We start from the raw sequence: 22,264 nt of genomic DNA on the forward strand, positions 1-22,264 counted from the left end.
ACACAAACTCATTGCCATCAAAACCACAAATGGAAAGGTGGAAGTTGACTACCAATTTTTGTAGAAATGTAGAAAGTATGCATTTTTTTTCTCTCTATAATTTCTCAAGTATTATGTCACAATCTGTGGAAATAATTTCTTAAGCACAAGCCTACATAGCAGGGTAAGGTGATGTCTTTGTAGTTAATCTAAGAAGCACCGTTGCGCTAGATATATTCTACTCTGTACAGTGTCACTGCAGCTAGAGCTATCTGTCTCTCTTCCACCATTCAAATGGCAAAATGTGTAGCACAGACAGATGCCATAAATTCATTAATTACGTTGTCTGAAACAATGTTTTGTTTGAGGGTTTTGTGCGTTTGTGTGGCCTGTTATGCTAAGAGCCACTGACACCTGTTGTACATGAAGAACACCTAACACATCAACCCAACAGGCTGGTGAGAGCATCTTCCAAAATAGCAACAAAAGTTCTGTCTATTTATTATTTTCTTCAGCAACTATTTCAATGTGAGAAAAAGTGTGTTTATTAGCATATTATATATTTTCATTAGAGAAGAAGCAATCTGCATTTTTTGTCAGTATAGTATTTGCAAACAAACATTTGTAAACAATCAGCTAAATCAATCATGTATTTAAAGGCAGTAGCTATATGCTGCCATTTGTTAAGTGCCTTCATGTGTTAATGAGGCTGTGCCCAGTTAATTACATTTCCAAATCACCATAATAAATAAAATTCCCATTTTTAGACAAAAAGATACACAAGTATTAAGCAGTTAAGCATAAAATTGCCCCCAAATTTATGTGTCACAATCTACTGCAGTTATTACTTTTACCATTAATGAAGAACACATACCATTTTATGACAAAGCATTATGTTTTCATCTTATAATAAAGACTATAATCTTGCAAAACACTTCCAAATACAGATATAACCACTTTTAGAGGATTTTAAGTTTTGTTTTCACGCCATTAGCTATTGAAATAATTTGAACACATGATAGTGGCTTAAGTTCAAACCTGGAAAGATGCACGTAAAGAGGGAGTTTACCTCCTTTTCATGCAGGTTTGTTAAAAAAAAACACAACAAGCCCACGTACAAAGCAGAGTATCTGCCCTTTTGTGTCAAATATGTACAGTCAACAGCAGAGTCTGGGAATATTACTTCTGAAATGACTGAATCCCCGCAATCTCAAAACACAATCCAGTGCTTGGGAAAAGGACAGTCCGATAAATTAAATCAGAATGAGTGGCATCCTACAATATAGCTCCATTATTCACTTAAAAACTTTACATTTGTTCACACTTGAATTAGCTGGCCTGAACACTATACTGACGGACACAGCAAGCATCCTATCCACTTATTAACTACCGTTACTATAAATTAAAATGGATTAATATGTATCCAGTGTGGACTACGATTCAGGGGACCTGGGTTCAAACCTCCACGTGGCCATAGAAACTCATGCAGGGATGTGTGGGTGGGTGTGTATGTGAAACTAATAAAATAATTCCTTAAATATTTCACTTACCTTGAATGTCCTCCTAGGGTTGCTACAAGTTGGTTCTGACTCAATGGCAACTAACACACAATGGTTAAAATCCTGTTGCTTTGTATAGTACATTGCACTACCGCAGGCCCACTGAATCAGTGGGAATTTGGCGAGTCAGCTCCTCTGCCAGTTACCTTGATTCAAATGGGTATACTCTAGTTATGACTAGAGTTTAGAATAATAAGTTACATTTAGAGTAGGTTCATATGAATCAATGGGCCAATTCTAATATGACTTGCTATGCTAAGCAACAGGACCTCAGCTTATAAATTAAGAGAGGCCCGTAAGGAAAGAACTAGAAATCGGGCCTTCTCGGCTGTGGCTCCTCGCCTTTGGAACAATCTCCCTCTGATGATTCGCGCGGCCCCCTCGCTGGGTACCTTCAAAAATCAGTTAAAAACATGGATGTCCGTGTAGGCCTTCCCTCCAGGTAATCCTTGACTTTATTTTTTCTTTTCCTTTTCTTGCTTTCCTTTTTTCTTTTTGCCGTCTTGAATAATTTACTAATTTTAAGTTTTGTTATATTTTTATGCGTGTACGTTTTATATAAGTATTGGAAGCCGCTCAGAGTGGTCGGAAGACCAGATAGGCGGGTTATAAATCAAATAAATAAATAAATAAATAGAAATAAATAAATTACTGTGGGGCATAACAAAAAAGGAAACAAAACCCAAATGCAATTTAACCTTAAACATATAAACATACTAGTTTTTTGAGCTGTGGCTTCTCCAAGATTTATTTGACTGGCCAACATTAAAAAAAAACTGAACAGGCAATTCATTTACCTTTCTAATTCAGAGTGCTACAATTGGAAAATTGCCAAACAACAGAACTTCGGGAGACGCACCCATTCTGTACAGGAAATAAGGTGCCATTTTATTCCCTTTGACAACAATTGTACTGTACAGTGGGGGGCACTAGATCTCTCATAATCAACAGTCAGAGATCCCAGCACTTATTTAACAAATTATGGAGGGTCATGAGTTCTCTGCTCCTGACAAGGGCACATAGCAAGTTTCTAAATCATCGGGGATCCCCTCTGTGCAAAACAGGCTCCATTCTTGAGGTCCTCCTCTCCAATACACAGATAACAAAGCATGGCTTTGTTGTTGCAGACCTGAGCCTTTCCTAGCCCACCAGGACTGGGTCTGGTAGCACCCCAGGGGTGAGAGTGGGGACTCGAAGTGGGGAGGAGGGAGTTGTCCCTCCCATTTCTGCTGGATTCTGCTATTCTGCTAACAGGAATTCAACATTGCATAAGTCCCATGTAAAGCAAGAGGCAAGAGACTCCAGAAGCAAGGTGGTTGAAAGAGAGACATGAAGTTAGTAAGAAGTGAAGAATGATAAAATGAAAAAACTCAGGTACCTATGGAACGCCCTCCCAACTGAAATCCGTCTGGTGCCGACGTTGATGACATTTCGGCGCCAGGTCAAAACCTTCCTGTTCCAGAAGGCTTTTAATTGAAATAACAACTGTGGGTCCTGATGATGGCAATTTTAATTGTATTTTAATTGTATTTTAATTGTATTTTAATCATTTTATTGTATTGAATTTTAATTATTGTAAGCCGCCCAGAGACCTCTGGGTAGAGTGGGCGGCATATAAATTAAATTAAATTAAATTAAATTAAATTAAATTAAATTAAATTAAATTAAATAAATAAATAAATAAATAGATAGATAGATAGATAGATAGATAGATAAATAAATAAAGGAACAGGAGGCAGAGAGAAGAAAGGAATACATGAGCAATTAGAAATTTGTACCTCACCTCATGTCCATCTATGGGCCAACTTTATCACTCCAAAAGCCTACGGTGAGTAGAAAAAACACCCACTGTGCCTGTGGCAATAGCAGTAATAATAATCATTCTTACCTCTGGAGGAGACTCGGCTCTGAATCCAGCTGAGGATCTGGAGATATTTGTGTTCTCTGCTTTTTCTGAAGGCCTTATCTTGTAGTTGACTGCATGATAAAGAATCTAAGGAATAATTAATATTATATCTGTTAAATTATTTATTTTGTGTAATCTGTGACACGAAGGCACTGTTTTCTCCACAGAGTGCTTATTAAAACGCAGTTCACGCAACATCCAGGGCATTGAGAAGTTCACAAAGAGTTCTCTGTTTTCTTAAACTGTTCTGCATTTTGAACAAAATTAAAGGAACTCAAATTCCTGCTCCAGGCATGTATATAAAATAACAGAATATAGGTTACGGATGTAAATCTTTGCTTATTTCGTTCTTGCAGTTCCTAAACAAAAACTACCACAAGTCTTCTCCCCACTGGGAAAGGGTATGAGAATTTTTGTCTCTTGATTTTCTTATTTTCTTATTTCAGCACTCTTCTTTTTTTGAAAAAAAAAATAGTATTTAGCATTTTAAAAAACTCTGTTCCACACAAATCACAAGATTCTAGACAAAAAGCAAGAGGATTTTTCTGTTTTGTTTTTAAATAAAACACACAAGGCTTTTAATGCACCATATAAGGTTTTCCTAATGCTGCTAGCAAAAGAAGGTGCTGGCCCTTTCACAGAGTGAAAACTCTCATAATGGTTGACTTTTTTGAATTCTTCAGTGAGATGTCTTAATGTGTCATAACATCTTTCTGCATGAAGGATGAGAAGATTTGTGAGAATTCATTCCATGCTTAGCACAGTTTGTGTCAAAGAGGTGGCAATCAGAGACTACGCTGTTACTATAAAAAGGGCAGATGAATATGGAGGGAGGACCGTGGAATACATCCCTTGAATTGCATCAGAAGGATGAAATCCTTCCAGAAGATGAGAAAAGAAGGGTTACAATGGAAGAATATAATCCTTATTGAAAACAAGCAACAAAGCTTTCAAAACATATCCAGCGATGGAACCATTACTGGGCAAAAATGTCTTTCTGCTCTGTCCTATACACATTTGTCTGGTTGCTGGAGATATGTTGGACAAGGAACCAACATTCCTTCTAATTTTCAGCTCTGCCCCTTTGTCTCTTGACTCCACCCCTCACATGCAAACTCCGCCCCCACGGAATTCCATCCTTACTGGAATCAAAGGGGCTGGAAATGCTTGCTGTGGGTGCACAGGAGGAGGAAGGCTGTGTGGAGAGGGTGGAGTTGCGCATGCACATCTTAGACACTTCTTTTGAGATAGTGCATTTGGCTGGAACTCTAACTAAGAATGATGCTGCTGGGAAATCAGATTCTCACCATATGACAGGTGACTACAGTCAGCAGGGGCGAGGAGAAAAAGAAAAGTACGGAACTGATGTTTCCCCTCTCAACATCACACCCCAATGTGCGCTATTTTTTTCTTTAGACTCTTGCTGAAAGGCAACAACAACAACAAAAGGCATAACAAAAAAAATTTCTTTCTTTTTCCTTGTTGTCTGTATTTTGCTAGAACTACTTCTGAGGATCATTGGAATAAGATCTGAATTATTGTGTGATAAAATGAATTAATATTATATTGATATTAATTAAAAACACTAGAACTACTGTATGTTCAAGAAGACAAATGAAACGGCATACAAAAATCTGGCTCAGTTCTAGTATTCAGGTATTTTCTTAAAAGCCAAATACACTAATGTAGACATTCCAGTAGGACAAAAAATTTGCTGCAGAGTTTAAAAATAAAAATGAACAGAAGGCTTTTTAAAAAAGTTTAGAAATTCAAGACACACCTCAGTTTGCAGAGCACTGCTTGCTGCCAGCAGCGATTCTATGGCACCTGGGGGACAATGTGTCAAAGCATAGGCTATAAGCTCCTGCCGAACAGCCGTATCCTGGTAACCTTCTGATTGCCCTAGCTGGCTGCAGACGTCCCAGCTTTTCGAGTACCCTGATGAGAATGTCACAGAAGAGCATGTTACAGAAATGACTACAGAATTGAAATTAAGTCTAGAGAATGCATGACCAAAGTTACAGCCAAAAAAGCATTTCCTATATGAGGAGCGTCAAACATAACGAAGAAAACTTCTGGTTACCAAAGCTGATCCCCCTTCTGCAACAGTAACATTGATTCCGTACATTAAGGATATATTTTAAAAGTCAGAAACTTGACCACATCTGTGTATTAACTGCACACAGGTCAATTCAGCCCCATATTTAGTCTTTCTGGATGATACCTAGCTATACAACGCCACTAAACATCCCCTGTTTATTTATTTAAAATATTCTTACTCCGCCTTTCTCTTTAAAAGGACCCAAGGCAGCTTACATCAGTAAAAGGCACTATTTAAAAGCTAAAAACAGTAAGCATACAACAAAGTAAAAAGAATCAAACCATTACCACGCCAGCCTGACATCCTGTGGGAGGGAGTTCCAGAGTCTGGGGGCAGCAACAGAGAAGTCCCTAAACTATGTCCCCACCAGATGCACCTGGGAAGGTGGCAGGACCAAGAGAAAGGCCTCCCCTGATGATCTTAACAGCTGAGCCAACTCACAATGGGAGATACGGTCCTTGAGATAGTTTGGACCCGAGCCATTTGGGGCTTTAGAGGTTAAAACCGGCATTTTGAATTGTGCCCTGAAACAGATCACCAACCAGTGGAGCTGTTATAATGATGGAGTTGTGGGATCCCTGTGATCAGCCCTAGTTGGCAAATTGGCTGCAATGTTTTGGACCCCCTGAAGTTTCTGAAAACCTTCCAAAGGCAGCCCCATGTAGAGCACGGTACAGTAATCCAGACAAGATGTAACTAAGGCATGCATCACTGTGGCCAGATCAGCCCGTTCAAGAAACGGGAGCAGCTGGCGCACTAGTTTTAACTGTGCAAAAGCAGTTCTGGTCGCCACTGAAACCTGGGCATCCAGCCTCAGAGATGAATCCAGGAGCACCCCCAAGCAGTATGCCTGTGTATTCAGAGGGAGCGTAACCTCATCCGGCACAGCCTGCCACCTTATTCTTTGGTTTACGGTTCCACTGCCTAGAAGCGCCTATGTCTTGTCTGGGCTAAGTTTCAGTTTATTCACCCTCATCCAGTGCATTACTGACACCAGACTTTGAACGAAAGCAGAAACAGCTTCCTCAGATTTAGATGGAAAGGAGAGATAGTACATCTACGTACTGGTGACACTGAACCCACGAAACCCCGGATAACCTCTCCCAGTCGTCTGTAGATGTTAAACAGCACAGGAGACAAAACAGAACTCTGAGGGACTCTGCGGGCCAAGCAAGGGCCAGGACTCCCACCCACACCACCTTCTGAGTTCTCTCCTCTAGGAAGGACTGAAGACAGTGATACGGGAGGATATTAAGACTATGATTTAACATAAGTATTACCACCATATGTACCAACAAGACTTGGGTATCCTATATACCAGCTATGTACCAATACTATGTAAACACTGTATTTGTAGCACAAATGTACTTTATCTCAATTGTACTTTATACTTGTACTCTGTATTTCTCTAATGTTCTACCCTATTAATGTATGCCTTTCCAAGATGGTCATGTAGTCCACATTTAAAAAAACCCTTCTGCCGGGGAACAACAAAGACCATTCAGGCCTACAGAGATGACCATACCTGATAGAGTCTTTTTGGCCCATCCAAGGGCCATCTAAATAAACAAAGAAACCCCTAGCCCAGTGGTTCTTAACCTTTGTTACTCGGATGCTTTTGAACTGCAGCTCCCAGAAACCCCAGTCAGGACAGCTGGTGGTGAAGGCTTCTGGGAGTTGCAGTACAAAACTCCTGAGTAACCCAAGGTTAAGAACCAATGCCCTAGCCTACACCAGGAACTGACATTGTGTTGGCCAGTAACAACATCATTAAACATTGCCTCTAAGTCCCACCCCAGAGAGATGGCCCAGCAGGATACCATGGTCAATGGTATCAAATGCCACTGAGAGGTCCAGCAGAACCAACAGGGGCACACACCCAATGTTCCGTTTCTGGCTTTAGTCATCTACCAAGGCGACCAAAGCCATCTCTGTCCCATAGCCGAGGCCTGAAGCCAGACTGAAATGGATGTAGATAATCTATCCCATCAAGGAACCCTTGGAGGTGTGAAGCCACAACCCACTCTAGCACCCTGCCCAAGAACTGAGTATCATATATTGGCTGATAATTATCCAGTATCCACAAAATAGGCCTTCCAAATGGGCCCTAGCCCATGTCCAGTCACCCTACAGAATACATATTTATCTCTGAAACCCAGGTACAAACTTGCTTTGGTTTTAAAAAAAAAACCAATGCTTCAATAAGCAACCACAAATCACTGAAATTGCTTAGCTTTACCACATCTGAAAAATACCTGACATTAACAGCAAGTTATTATAGCTTTAAATTCTATTTTTTACCGACCGAAATGCAAGAGAAAAATCAGCATTTTTACAATATCAGAACATCCATGAGATCCTTTTGGGTGTAATACGCCACCTGAAGCCATAAGTTCCTGGCAATGCATATTTGCTGCTTTGTAATCCTGAAATTTGAGAGCTTGTTCCACTAAGAGAATTAAAACTTGTCCTTTTCTCTCCATCTGGTCATCACCTAGGGCGAGGGAAAGAGAGATTGAAATATAAATATGAACATCTGGTTAATAAAGATAGATAAAAAATATTGAGAAGGCACAATCAGTTACAAAAGCAGAATTCTTAAAAAACAGGCAACTTTAATTTAAGAATAGAGAACATCATCTGTAATAAGCACACTAGATACAAACCATCCAGTTTATTTCAAATGGACATGCTAAGCTTTCATACAGAATTTATTCATTTCTCTTTCACTAAGCTGACACCACGTATATGAGTTATCCAGAAGAGGAAAAAATCTTTAGTTTAACACAAAATGACATGGTTGAAGCTATTAACACCCAATACAATGAAATTCAGGCCACAGATGATTATTCTTCACACAACAAACAGGCCCATGGATGTACAGTATTCTTTTTTTTTACTCCAACTAAAAACTATAGCATAATTCTATTTGCCACTCTATTCCCCATATAGTACATTCCCCATATAGTATATCCCCAACATACAGAAAGAGGGGAAATGAAACTAGTGATGTGTTCATGGATGTGTTGTTCTTTTAACTCCAAATCCCAGAATTCTTCAAGAATCCTCCAGGCAGAATTCTGGGGATTCCAGCCAACAAACATATACCTGCAGATACCTTCACTCCATGAACCTCCATAGGGCTAAGGTCCTCTTGGCCTTCTTCTAAGCCTTCATTTCCTGCTGCAATGTTTCCTGGGTGTGGGAGTTTCTTGTGCATGCAATCTTGCATGCACTAACACTGGGTATCAATGGCAAGGGAGTTGACAGCTGAAGTTGATTGTCCTTTGCCACTAATTTGATTGCTAATGCTTTTTCCCACCATTGTCACTTGGACAATCCTTTCTTTCTGTTTGTTTGCTCTCATAGCTCTCCTCTTCTTCCTTGTTTATCTTCTAAGAAGCAGCCATGCAAGGTCTCCCCATGTCAAAAGACTCCATTTTACCCCTCTTTCCACCCCCTTCTGACGGTCTTCGCAACTGTGAGTAAAGATACATTTTCGACTTAAAAGATGCTTTTAAAGTGACAGAAAAAGTTAGACTGACTGTGCAGCCAGGGATGTTTTTCTAAGAGCTGAAGGCGGTACAATTGAATCCGAGTACTTAATCTTTTATTTTAATTATTGTTCTCCAGGTATCCACTAAGGCAGTAAATTGACACCCAATTATTTCCATTTGAAAGGAGTGTGGGCATATATGGCTGTAGGTGAAATGGTTTTTTTTCTTAATTGAGTCTGAGTGGTTGCTCAAGATAATTTAGGGTATGTGGTGCTGGAAAATCGGACTTCTTTCCTTGTGCATATTTTACAAAAGCTCAGGTGGCACAAGTATTGGAATTATTTTCCCAGTTTCTAACCTCTCCGTATTCTTTCATTTCACCTCTTGTTACAAGGATGTTCACTGATATATTAAGAGGAACTGTCAATTCCAGCATAACTAGTGAAGCTTCTACAGCTCACAGCTTGAACTATTTTTCCCCCTGAACTTCTCTATATTTAACAAAGGAGACATGTCAAGTCCTACCCGCTGTAGATTTCAAGCATCACTTTTAATTCTTCCACTCAAGCAACCTCACTGACAGTCTCACAGCAATTGGTTTGAGAAGTAAAAATTTAAGGTTTTAAAAAGTGAAATTGATTCCTAATGATATGCTCTGTGCTTGCAATGTCTGACATACGGTTTAAGAAGTTAAACTGCCCGATTAAAAAGATGTGTGCCTTAACCAACATAACTGTCTTCTCCTTCTTCATTATCATTGCTGCATAACACAGGTCGTAACAAAGCCATACCTAGCAATTTGGCTAGACAGGACAATCAGTGCCGTCTCCCACCCACACCGCCCTGATATCTACACCGCAAGCCCCCTCCTGGTAAAAGGAGAGAATGTCGTGAGCTTATTTTAAAAAGAGGAAGGGAAAAGGGCCAGGAGATATTACCATTTGTCTTCTTAATTTTATTTTTTATTTCCCTGACGTTTATTTTCAGTAGTATCACCTCCAGACGCCAGGAAAATCACCCCGAGTACCCTCTAAATTTTGGTGTTGTATGGCAAATCTCCAATTAATTGTTCCATCCTGTTTGTGGCCCCAAATCATAGTGACAATCTGGGCTATAAGCCCCACCTTGTCTGTTCTTTGAAGGGTACCGTGTTGACCCTCCCTCTGTATACTCTCATATATACATCTGCTGCATAGGATGGAAAACCATTTAGGGCTACAATTGGGAAGAAGGCCATGCTTCAGGAACAGACCTGTGCAGTGTTAGCTTCCACATGAGGTGTTTCAAATTGTTAGGTTTGATAAGAAATGTATCAAGCTTCCCATTTTAAACAAAATTTAAAAACTGCCCTCCTTTCACACAAATTACATGTCTCTGGTTTTCAGTTGGGTACCTAGTGTGATGTAGTGAGTAGAGGAATGGACTAGGACACTGAATGCCAGGGTTCAACTCCCCACTTGGCTATGGAAACTGACTGGGGGAGTGGAGTTGGTAAACACTACTAATAACTGTGTGCCTTCAAGTCAGTTCACACTTATGGTGACCTTTTCCAGCGTTTTCCAGGTAGAGTACTCAGAAGTGGTTTGCCATTCCCTTCTTCTGCGGTGCTCTGAGACTCTGTAGCACTCCTTAAATATCTCCCTTACCTTGAAAACCCTATTAGGGCCACTATAGCTGGTTCCAACATGACATTACCTAACTAACCAGTTTTCAGCTAGTGGGAAATGGTGGAGGGTTATCTCTTCCACTACCTGTTTTCCCAAAAATAAGGCCTAACAGGAAGCTTTCCTGATATTCAGCCTAAATATGGCTTCCTGTAACTTGGGCCCATCAGTACAATTCATGCACTCTGGGATGATTCAGAACAGATTCTGCCCTCCTCTATGTGACAACTGGTCAAGTATTTAAAAAGTGCTACCCTGTTTCTCCAAAAATAAGACCTAACCCGAAAATAAGCCCTAGTATGATTTTTCAGGGTGCTCGTAATATAAACCCTGCCCCAAAAATAAGCCCCAGTTAAGTGAAACCCCGCCCTCTACCATTGTGCAGCAGCCAGAAGATGATGACGTGACTGCATTTGAATAAATGTAGATTGCTGTATATGGGGAAAAAAAACATCCCCTGAAAATAAGCCCTAATGCAGTTTTTGGAGTAAAAATTAATATAAGGCCCTGTTTTATTGTGGGGACAACATGTTATGTAGCAATCACAGAGGCAATGAAAGTCACCAAGCATCTGATACCTTTCTCTTTTATGTCCTGAGCTGGACACTGCTGAATGCTGGAGATACTTTATTTTGTCCCAGATTTGGTGTTATGCTTTGAAAATGCACCATAGAATCTTGATGAAGAGAGGGAAAGGATGGAAGGGAAACAAGAGAGAGAGGAAGGAGTGGTCATGTCCACTACCGCTCCCCTATCTTCAATCCAAACCTTCACCTAGTACAAATGGGTTCCTTATGTTATGTACATATATTCCAGATTACTGGGTGGGTAGAGATACTGCCCTGGTAAACAGCTACCAGGAATGAGAACCAGGAAGTGATGAGATGGCTAAATGATCCTAGGATCATTTTCAACAGCATTGCTTTGAAGTGTGGTATGTAACTTTGGGCGATCACTGCATCCACATGCAAAGAGTGACCAGAGGGCATCTGGTGTCCCTACTTAACCAGCCCTCCCTCCCTCCCTCCTTCCCTTCCTTCCAAGGGAAAGAAATAAGGAAGGAAAAAAATAGAGAGGGGGGAGAAAAAAAAACCACTCTCCTCACCCTTTCCTGTCTCCTCCTCCATTCTTTGCTTCAGCTGCTTTGATTGTGCAAAATCATAAAGCGAGACAGGGAGAAAGAGGGAGAGAGAGAGAGAGGAAGCTTTCAGGGTCTCTTCCCCCCCCCCCATGTCTCGCATCAGCACTGTCCTGGGACTTTTTTAAAAATTGCTTCCTCTCTCTCCACCTCTGTGGGGGGAGTGGGAGGAACCTTTCATTTTCCCAATACTGTCAAGTAGCTCAAGCAAAGGGACTCCTTAAGCCATCCACTTTGGTTCAATCTCAATGATCACCCATGCTAGGACCAAACAAAATTGGAGGGATCCTGTCCCCCCCCCCAAGAAGCCCTTAGCAGGGTCTCCAAAAGGTGCAGGTAGGCAAAGATCAGGAATGTTCTGCTTCATAATGCCCTGTCCATCATGGGGTCACCAGGAAAAGGAGCAAATCAGTCTATCCCCAGAATGGACTAATCTATAGGAAAACGCGCCCTCTGATCACACCCTCAGTAGCACGTGCACACACAGAGACACACAGAGATCCAATTTTCCCATTTTCCAGCCATCTCAACATTGGGCAATTTTTAACTGACAGAATTTTTAAAAGCACAATATCCCAAGAGTGGGAGCTGCGCTAAAGTTGTACTGATACTGCATTCTGAAGAACACATTCTCTAATGTTGGAGGTAAATCACCATAAGAGCACTCAGATTCAGAATGCAGTATTAACAGAACTAGAGTTTGATTGAGCTTATACGTAGATAACTCTTGAAAGCAGTGGAAATCCTGGTGCTGCCTTAAACCCATCATCTGCAATCCCTTACGATACATGACAATATTTGAGACACACACACACACCACCACCATGAGGTTGGCTTGTCCACAGAAATTCTGTGCTGACTGGCAACTGGCCTCTTCAGTATTTGCACACTTAAAACACCAACAGTGGAAGGTGTTACCATGACTTCATGAGATGCTGGTTTTGTGGCTCATCTCAGACAGCTCGCACCTCACCAGCTTGCCATGGCAGATCTTGCAGTTGGAACTCTGCCATCAAATATACATGGATGAGGAAACATGCTACTATTCTGATTTCTCACTTCTGGGAAAGAAGAACCTGAGGAGTTAAAAGGAAGCCCTTCTGTCCCTGTAGTTGTCTCCAAGATGGCTACACTTGTCCAGCTTACTTCACAACAGAACCAGTGGAAAAAGATGGGAGATGAACTGTGTTTCTTATTATATAGGCAGGCTCCTGTTGCCATAATATTAAAATAGAATCATAACAGGTATGTCAGCTAGAAAAAAAAGAATAAAGAAAAATGCTAAGCAATAAAATATTGCAATTTGAATATTGGAAAAAACCTCCATGCAACAGAGGTGTTGAGAAGAGGGGAATAAATCCAGATGTACAGTTGTTGTGCCAAAATCAAGACTGTCACCACCTTTAAAACTCCCACCCCTAAAACTTCCTCAACAATAGGAATAATCTCTTGACAAATATCATAACTCTCTTCACATTCTGAGGAGAAAACTCCCTTTAATCACGAATTCCAGAGATAGGCACATCGCTGAACTAATTTTATTCCCATGAATGTCATTGTCATTTTGAGTCAAAAATTAAAGATTCCTAAAATGAATGGTTCAAATGCCAACTCCTCAGCTTGTGACAGCTCTGAATATCAATCATGACAGGTCTGTTCAATATTTGGAGTCAATAAACAAGCAGTGATTAAGAGTCAGAAATGAGGATTGTTTTGCCAAAAAGGCACAAGCATGGATGACGCTAGATTCCATGCCATTTCGGGGCTGCTATAAAACTACATTCATTTTACATTAATCATGGAAGCAGCCAATCAAAATGTTTTGAGAAAAATACAGCACCTTTTTCTTACTGATACAGAAAAGGCATGGGGGGCAGGAGTATTCCTAAACCTAAAGATTTTTATACTTTGAACTACCCATCTGCTATCTATTACTAGGACAGGGGAGATTAATAATAATAATAGAACAAAGAGCCCTAAAATTCACAGAAAGCAAGCTTCCAGAAGTTTGGTTTGGATTTTTTAAATGTACTGTACATACTCATTTTGGGGGTGAGAGTGACACCCACATAAGCCTTGTGACAGAAAACTGCCCTCCTTAATAAAGACGACACATCCTGGAGAAAAACCTTGTATGCTGACTTGAGGTCACTGGAGGAAATATATGATATTGATGTAAATAATGAAAAAACGAGAGATTAAAACACTGAAAGCAACATATATCAGTGATCTTATTTGAAAGCTGCTATGCAAATTTTTAAAACTGGAACATAAATGTGGGTAGAAAATCCATACATCTGAGATACAAGGCCTTCACCTAGTCATCTTGCAAATACATAAGCCAGTTAAAATCTCGTATTCAAATATCAAAAGGATGAAGAATGCTCTATTTAGTGAGCTTCAAGAAAAGCCCATCAGGTTTATGGAAAAGATGCAAAGATGCTTATGGAGGGCTTCTCCAATATCTGGATATGATGTCTGGAACTGCTGCCAGGTTAGGGATGATAGAGCAGCTGCTAGTTCCATTTAAAAACCCTGCATATTGTGTATGCAGATGCACTTAAGATTATGCGTTCTTCAACACTTAAATTATCTTTTTTGCTTTATCTAGTCATAAAGGAAGAAGGCAGAGAGTCACATCCTGGAGAACATAACCTTTATATAAATAGTACTGCCTTTCTCTTAATCTGGGTGTAAAGTATTGCATTTTACCTTTCATGTGTGCAACAACCTAAATTGGTTAACACACTCTGGAAGCGCAGAGCATCTAATGGAAATGCTGACAAAGCTTTAACTACATTGTATAACCATTTGTGCAACCGCCAATAAAACTTAATGATATCTACGCTATATATATTTACCCATTAAAATATATAAATCAAGATTACAGTTACTTTTTACGCATTTGATAAGAGAGGAATGTTTGTCTCTTCTATAGAGTCCTTCCAGAAATGCAGTTCTAAGATTATTATTATCCTAAAAAATAATAATAATGAGGATCTCTATTTTCATAGGAGAAAACTTACACTGAAGCCTCATTTGGGCATATAATGAGCCATGGTTATGAGCTTCCCACCTCCTGATTAAAGATATGGGGACATTTTTTTCCAGGATGTGCTTCCACAGCTGGTGCTTCAATCAGGACTGCAGGATGGCGTGACCTCCCCCCTAAAACTACATGTGATCTCATCAGCTCTCTGGTGGAAGCAATGGGTGGAGCAGCTCCAGCTATCTTGGCTAGGGCTGTTCTGCCCCTGCCACATCTTCTGTGATCAGGCAGGACACAGAGTAGTCAAATCGGTTAAGAAGCACTGTATTAAGAAGGGCTACTCAATATTGCATGGCTCAGTCAACTGCCAGCTTTGTCTGCCCCATACCTTTGTTGACTGCGGAGAATGTGGGGGGCGGGGCAAAGCACTGATCCAGACACTCTCAAATAGTTCTGAAACACTTTTCATTGTACTCAAGACACTTTTTATACAGTACAAGGACACTTTTCTTTGTACTCCCCTCAAGAGTGTCTGGATCCTTGGTGTTGGCTGGGGTCAGCTTCACTGAATGGTATAATAATATTACTGAGATTTACAGTAGTTTCCCATTCATCTAGGGCACAATGCCAGGTACTGCTTGATTACAATTATGATTATGCAACTCCCATCCTTGGGAAGCCCACGTGCCCTTCTTCATCTTCAGGCAAGCAGTAAAGCGTTTTAATCATGCTTTTCAATTATCCTCTGTGGCTTTGAGCTTGTTTTGTTGCTTCTCCAGTACCTTTTAGCTCTGTATTATTGTGTGTGTGTGTGTTTAGTCGTTTAGTCGTGTCCGACTCTTCGTGACCCCATGGACCAGAGCACGCCAGGCCCTCCTATCCTCCACTGCCTCCCGGAGTTGTATCAAATTCATGTTGGTTGCTTCGCAGACACTGTCCAGCCATCTCATCCTCGGTCGTCCCCTTCTCCTCTTGCCATCACACTTTCCCAACATCAGGGTCTTTTCCAGGGAGTCTTCTCTTCTCATTAGATGGCCAAAGTACTGGAGCCTCAGCTTCAGGATCTGTCCTTCCAGTGAGCACTCAGGGTTGATTTCCTTTAGAACTGATAGGTTTGTTCTCCTTGCAGTCCAGGGGATTCTCAAGAGCCTCCTCCAGCACCACAATTCAAAGGCATCAATTCTTCGGCGGTCTGCTTTCTTTATGGTCCAGCTCTCACTTCCATACATCACGACAGGAAAAACCATAGCTTTGACTATTCGGACTTTTGTTGGCAAGGTGATGTCTCTGCTTTTCAAGATGCTGTCCAGATTTGTCATCGCTTTCCTCCCAAGAAGAAGGCGCCTTTTAATTTCAGGGCTGCTGTCTCCATCTGCAGTGATCATGGAGCCCAGGAAGATAAAATTTGACACTGCCTCCATATCTTCCCCTTCTATTTCCCAGGAGGTGATGGGACCAGTGGCCATGATCTTAGTTTTTTTGATGTTGAGTTTCAGACCGTTTTTTGCACTCTCCTCTTTCACTCTCATTACAAGGTTCTTTAATTCCTCCTCACTTTCTGCCATCAGAGTGGTATCATCTGCATATCGGAGGTTGTTGATATTTCTTCCGGCAATCTTAATTCCGGCTTGGGTTTCTTCCAGTCCAGCCTTCCGCATGATGTATTCTGCATATAAGTTAAATAAGCTGGGGGACAATATACAGCCTTGCCGTACTCCTTTCCCAATTTTGAACCACTCAGTTGTTCCATGACCAGTTCTAACTGTTGCTTCCTGCCCCACATATAGGTTTCTCAGGAGACAGATAAAGTGGTCAGGCACTCCCATTTCTTTAAGAACTTGCCATAGTTTGCTGTGGTCCACACAGTCAAAGGCTTTCGCATAGTCAATGAAGCAGAAGTAGATATTTTTCTGGAACTCTCTGGCTTTCTCCATAATCCAGCGCAAGTTAGCAATTTGGTCTCGAGTTCCTCTGCCTCTTCGGAATCCAGCTTGTACTTCTGGGAGTTCTCGGTCCACATACTGCTGAAGCCTACCTTGTAGGATTTTGAGCATAACCTTGCTAGCGTGCGAAATGAGTGCAATTGTACGGTAGTTGGAGCATTCTTTGGCACTGCCTTTCTTTGGGATTGGGATGTAGACTGATCTTTTCCAATCCTCTGGCCACTGTTGAGTTTTCCAAACTTGCTGGCATATTGAATGTAGCACCTTAACAGCATCATCTTTCAAGATTTTAAATAGTTCAACTGGAATGCCATCCCCTCCACTGGCCTTGTTGTTAGCCAGGCTTTCTAAGGCCCACTTGACTTCACTCTCCAGGATGTCTGGCTCAAGGTCAGCAACTACATTGTCTGGGTTGTCCGGGATATCCACATCTTTGTGATATAATTCCTCTGTGTATTCTTGCCACCTCTTCTTGACGTCTTCTGCTTCTGTTAGGTCCCTCCCATTTTTGTCTTTTATCATGTTCATCTTTGCGCAAAATGTTCCTCTAATATGTCCAATTTTCCTGAACAGATCTCTGGTCTTTCCTTTTCTGTTATCTTCCTCTATTTCTTTGCATTGTTCATTTAAGAAGGCCCTCTTGTCTCTCCTTGCTATTCTTTGGAAGTCTGAATTCAAGTTTCTGTAACTTTCCCTATCTCCCTTGCGTTTTGCTTCCCTTCTCCTCTCTGCTATTTCTAAGGCCTCGTTGGACAGCCACTTTGCTTTCTTGCATTTCCTTTTCTTTGGGATGGTTTTCGTTGCTGCCTCCTGGACAATGTTACGAGCCTCTATCCAAAGTTCTTCAGGCACTCTGTCCACCAAATCGAGTTCCTTAAATCTGTTCTTTACTTCCACTGTGTATTCATAAGGGATTTGGTTTAGATTATACCTGAGTGGCCCAGTGGTTTTTCCTAATCTCTTCAGTCTAAGCTTGAATTTTGCTATGAGAAGCTGATGATCAGAACCGCAGTCAGCTCCAGGTCTTGTTTTTGCTGACTGTATAGAGCTTCTCCATCTTTGGCTGCAGAGAATATAATCAATCTGATTTCGATATTGCCCATCTGGTGATTTCCATGTATAGAGTCGCCTCTTGTGTTGTTGGAAAAGAGTGTTTGTGATGACCAGCTTATTCTCTTGACAAAACTCTATTAGCCTTTGTCCTGCTTCGTTCTGAACTCCAAGGCCAAACTTCCCTGTTGTTCCTTTTATCTCTTGGCTCCCTACTTTAGCATTCCAGTCCCCTAGAATGAGAAGAACATCTTTCTTTGGTGTCAGTTCTAGAAGATGTTGTAAATCTTCATAGAATTGTTCAATTTCAGTCTCCTCAGCAATGCTGGTTGGTGCATAAACTTGGATTATTGTGATGTTGAATGGTCTGCCTTGGATTCGTATTGACATCATTCTATCATTTTTGAGATTGTATCCCATTACAGCTTTTCCCACTCTTTTGTTGACTATGAGGGCTACTCCATTCCTTCTACGGGATTCTTGTCCACAATAGTAGATATGATAATCATCTGAGCTGAATTCGCCCATTCCTGTCCATTTTAGTTCACTGATGCCCAGGATGTCGATGTTTATTCTTGCCATCTCCTGTTTGACCACCTCTAGCTTCCCAATGTTCATAGATCTTACATTCCAGGTTCCTATGCAGTATTTTTCTTTGCAGCATTGGATTTTCCTTTCACTTCCAGGCACGTCCACAGCTGAGCGTCCTTTCGGCTTTGGCCCAACCACTTCATTAGCTCTGGAGCTACTTGTACTTGTCCTCCGCTCTTCCTCAGTAGCATGTTGGACGCCTTCCGACCTGAGGGGCCCATCTTCCAGCGTCATATCTTTTAGCCTTTTGTTTCTGATCATGGGGCATTCTTGGCAAAGATACTGGAGTGGCTTGCCATTTCCTACTCCAGGTGGATTGCGTTTAGTCGGAACTCTCCACTATGTCCTGTCCGTCTTGGGTGTCCCTGCACGGCATAGCCCATAGTTTCTCTGAGTTACTCAAGCCCCTTCGCCACGACAAGGCAGCAATCCATGAAGAAGGCAGCAATCCATGAAGAAGGCTGCGTATTATTGCATTTGATTATAATTATTCAATTTTACATTGTCTTTTCAAGCATCCTGCCGTGGGGATTTTGCTGCCGAAAGGTGCACAAAAGCACAATAAACGCAATTTTGAAATACTGCAGAAACATCTCATCCTCACAGGCTGACAAATGAGAGGTATGGATGCAAAAAAAGAGAGGACAAAATAAGGAGAGCGCCTTCTTTTTTTTTCTTGTCAAGACGTCTGCCATTTGCACAAACCGTTTCTGCACAAAAGCCAAGGTCCTCTCACTTTGAGAAGCAAAGTGCACACACACTCAGCAAGCAGATAACAACTGGCCAATAGAAGCAAACAATCCTTCCTCATTTCTAATCCTTAAAAGTCCAAGAAGCAAAGCAGGAACTGCTATCATTTTCCACAACTGGCATCGTATTGCAGTTCTGATCCTTTGGTCCTGTCCACAATGCCACCAGCCTTTTGAAGGTGGTTTCTTGCCCTTTTGTGCAAAGCAAAGCAAAGCAAATATTTACAGACATAATGCGATGCTGACACAGATTTGGCAAGCAATGTTCCCTGACCAGATCAGCCACGGGCTCACCTCACTCCCACCTATGCGTACATATGGAAATGCACGGTCGACCAAGAAGTGGAAAACAAAATGCAAGACTGTGTTTTTTCACAGATATGGGTGGCTGATCTGTCAGGAAAGGGTGCTCAGCTTCTGCCTCCTGCACATGCCCTCCACTTCTTCCAACTCTGCCAGTTGCTTCTAGAACAGGAGAAGTTGGAAGATGCAGAAGCCTCTGCTGCTGAACATGTTTTTAACTAAATTCTAATAGGATATGTTTCTCTTAGTGTTTTTTAAGCTACCATTAACTTTAGAATGGAGGCAGGCCATAATTCTATTAAGTAAGTATTCTAAATAACCCACCAAGAACAAGTTAGTTTTCATAGGCTGTTCTATACTATATAGATCATATCCAGCACTCTGTCATTTCAAGAACAGAGGAATGATTATAGACTTCTTAGAGCAACCTTAAGGCTTGCTACATGCTTGTCTCAAACAACTCGTACATCTTTGAATTAACCTGATGAGCAGGCATTACAAAATTTGTTATGCTGCTCAGGGAGATACCTAGTCTGAGAAGACTAATTCAGGTAACCAAGGATAAACAAGAGATTCTGTGGATTGTGAATTCTACACATGCCAGAAGTAAACAGATTAAATCACTGCTGTGATAAACATTTAGGACAAAATATGCAATTATTCCTATCTATATGATGAAGCCAGCAGCACTGATGAACAGGGACTCAGTAAGCATACAAAGTTAAAGGCAAATAAATATACGGTGATTTGAACAAACAACGATGAAATCTTTGCTGGAACTCATTATTACTTGAATTCAGCCAAGTTTGTTCTTTTGTTTGTTTATTTATTGACTTCTAATGGCTGGCGCATGGTCCCCATGATTTTCTAGATCTAGTCTTCGCTGAGCGAGGAACCTCACCACAGCACCTCGGGCCCTTCACCCTCTCTCAACCAGCCCCCTCCTCAAAGGGAGATTGCGAGGATCAAGTGAGGGCCAAGGACAGCCAGATATTCTATTCTTAATCTCATTAGCAGAAAAGGGGCCTATAAACAGAAGCAATACATTATCAATAACCCAAACAATAACTCCCTGGTTCTTTCCCCTTTGAACCACAGACCATCTCTTATCCCCTGGTCACAACACAAATTACCTTGGCAAGTCCCCTCCTTCTGATAAGTCTTTTTGCTATGCCACACACAATTCCACGTAGAGGCGACATACAATCTAACACCCGCCCACCCCCTTGATTCTACAGAAATGGTTGCCCAGGTCTTTGGATCATGGCACAAGTGTCACCCCAGGGGCACCGGAAGAGATGGAGCAAGGGGAAATGGACCTCATGGCCATGTTGTGGGTGACCGCGCCCAGGACATTCATCCCGGGGCCTGGAGAGGAGAATGGATTGATGCTGAGGATGGCAGACTCATAATTCAGAGAATTTGGGGGGGGTGTTAACCTCCTGGCCACTCCTCACCTTTCCATTGGGGTGGGAGAAGAGTATGGACCTGACAAAGGTGCTGTGGAGAATTTCAAAGCTACATTACAGACAGGCAACATTTGAAAAAATGTTGTAAAGGGGGAGGCAAGGACAGGGGCAGACAGCAAACCCAGGTGTAGCTTCTAATACTGGATATGATACCTAGCCATGACGGCAACAGCCATTTGTAATCTTATTGCCTATGAAATCACCTCATCCCCTTTTAAAGCCATCTATTGTCAGTGGCCACAACATCATGCGGCAGTGAGTTCCACTTTTGACTATGGACATTCCCCTCACTTCCCCCCACCATTAAAGAGGTCCAAATGTTGCAACCTTTTATTCATTGTGGTCATTGCTCTCAGCCCTGGATGATTTTAGTTTCTCTTGTCTGCACTTACAGTGTCCTACTTCAGGCGCAGTGACCCACACTGCAAACTAGAAATGGCAGTCTCGCCCTCCTCTGTGAGAAAAGGCCAAAAATTCTGTTTTTCTCCTTGCAGTACAATCTCTCTCTGTGCTGCACAAGGGTTTTTGGGAGGGATGGGGGCTAATGAGATTTCTCACCATTTTTCTGTGCCTATTTGCACAGGGCACAACTTGCCCAGAGTTCTTGCATGGGATGCCAGCCAGCCAAGGTCTGCCCCCCCCTTCCAAAGAGTCCTTCTGTGGTAGAAACAGGAAGACAGCCTATTGTTCTGCTGTCTCCTGCATGGAAGTAGAGGGCTCACTTAGGCAGCATGTTCCTCCATCTTGCATGGGCTAGAAAATGGCATTTTTGAAAGCTCTACTGAAGTAGTTTTTCCCACAGAAAACACTCCCTAATGGGAACAGGACGTGTTCTGGCCAGGAAATCTCACAAGACGTGGCATCGCAAGACAGGGAAACTGAGAACAAAACATTTTCAATAATTCATCGCGCCCCAGACAATCTTCAAAAAGTGGCTGCAGCAAAGATTTCTATGTGAGCAATGTAATACAGGCAGTTTTATTTTCATCCTTCAAAAACCAAAAACTCAAGGAAGAATTTCCCCTTTTCATGGAAGTTGCACAGTAGACCATCTTCACCAGGCATTTCACTGCAACACCAGGAGTATAGGAGCGTATTAGCAATCAGTCTGAAGCTTATGGTATGGACTGAAAACATTTTTCAAAAAATATCAGACCTCTCAATTTGACTACTTACAGAATTAAGCTTCTCATCCATAGGGTCCCTTCCAGCTCTGCAGTTCTCAGATTATTATTATTGTTATTACGATTATTGTCTCCAAGTTCAAGCTGAAAGCAAACTAGTTCTCATTTTCATCCGCACATTTAACTACCCTCCAAAGCATCC

At 41.5% G+C, this 22,264-nt stretch overlaps 1 protein-coding gene across 2 annotated transcripts in view; it reads right to left on the minus strand.

Moving 5' to 3' along the window:
* NBAS (NBAS subunit of NRZ tethering complex) overlaps positions 1-22,264 on the minus strand; it is a 234,840-nt gene that overhangs the window by 105,929 nt on the left and 106,647 nt on the right. For both annotated transcript variants that reach the window (XM_073001737.2, XM_078388309.1), the window contains exons 33-35: positions 7,926-8,039; positions 5,225-5,382; positions 3,427-3,531 (exon numbers count right to left, since the gene is read on the minus strand). In XM_073001737.2, the coding sequence (XP_072857838.2) occupies positions 3,427-3,531; positions 5,225-5,382; positions 7,926-8,039 (377 nt within the window). The remainder of the gene's footprint in view (positions 1-3,426; positions 3,532-5,224; positions 5,383-7,925; positions 8,040-22,264) is intronic.

This window comes from Pogona vitticeps, chromosome 1 (genome assembly GCF_051106095.1).
Source record: "Pogona vitticeps strain Pit_001003342236 chromosome 1, PviZW2.1, whole genome shotgun sequence".
Lineage (NCBI taxonomy): Eukaryota > Metazoa > Chordata > Lepidosauria > Squamata > Agamidae > Pogona > Pogona vitticeps.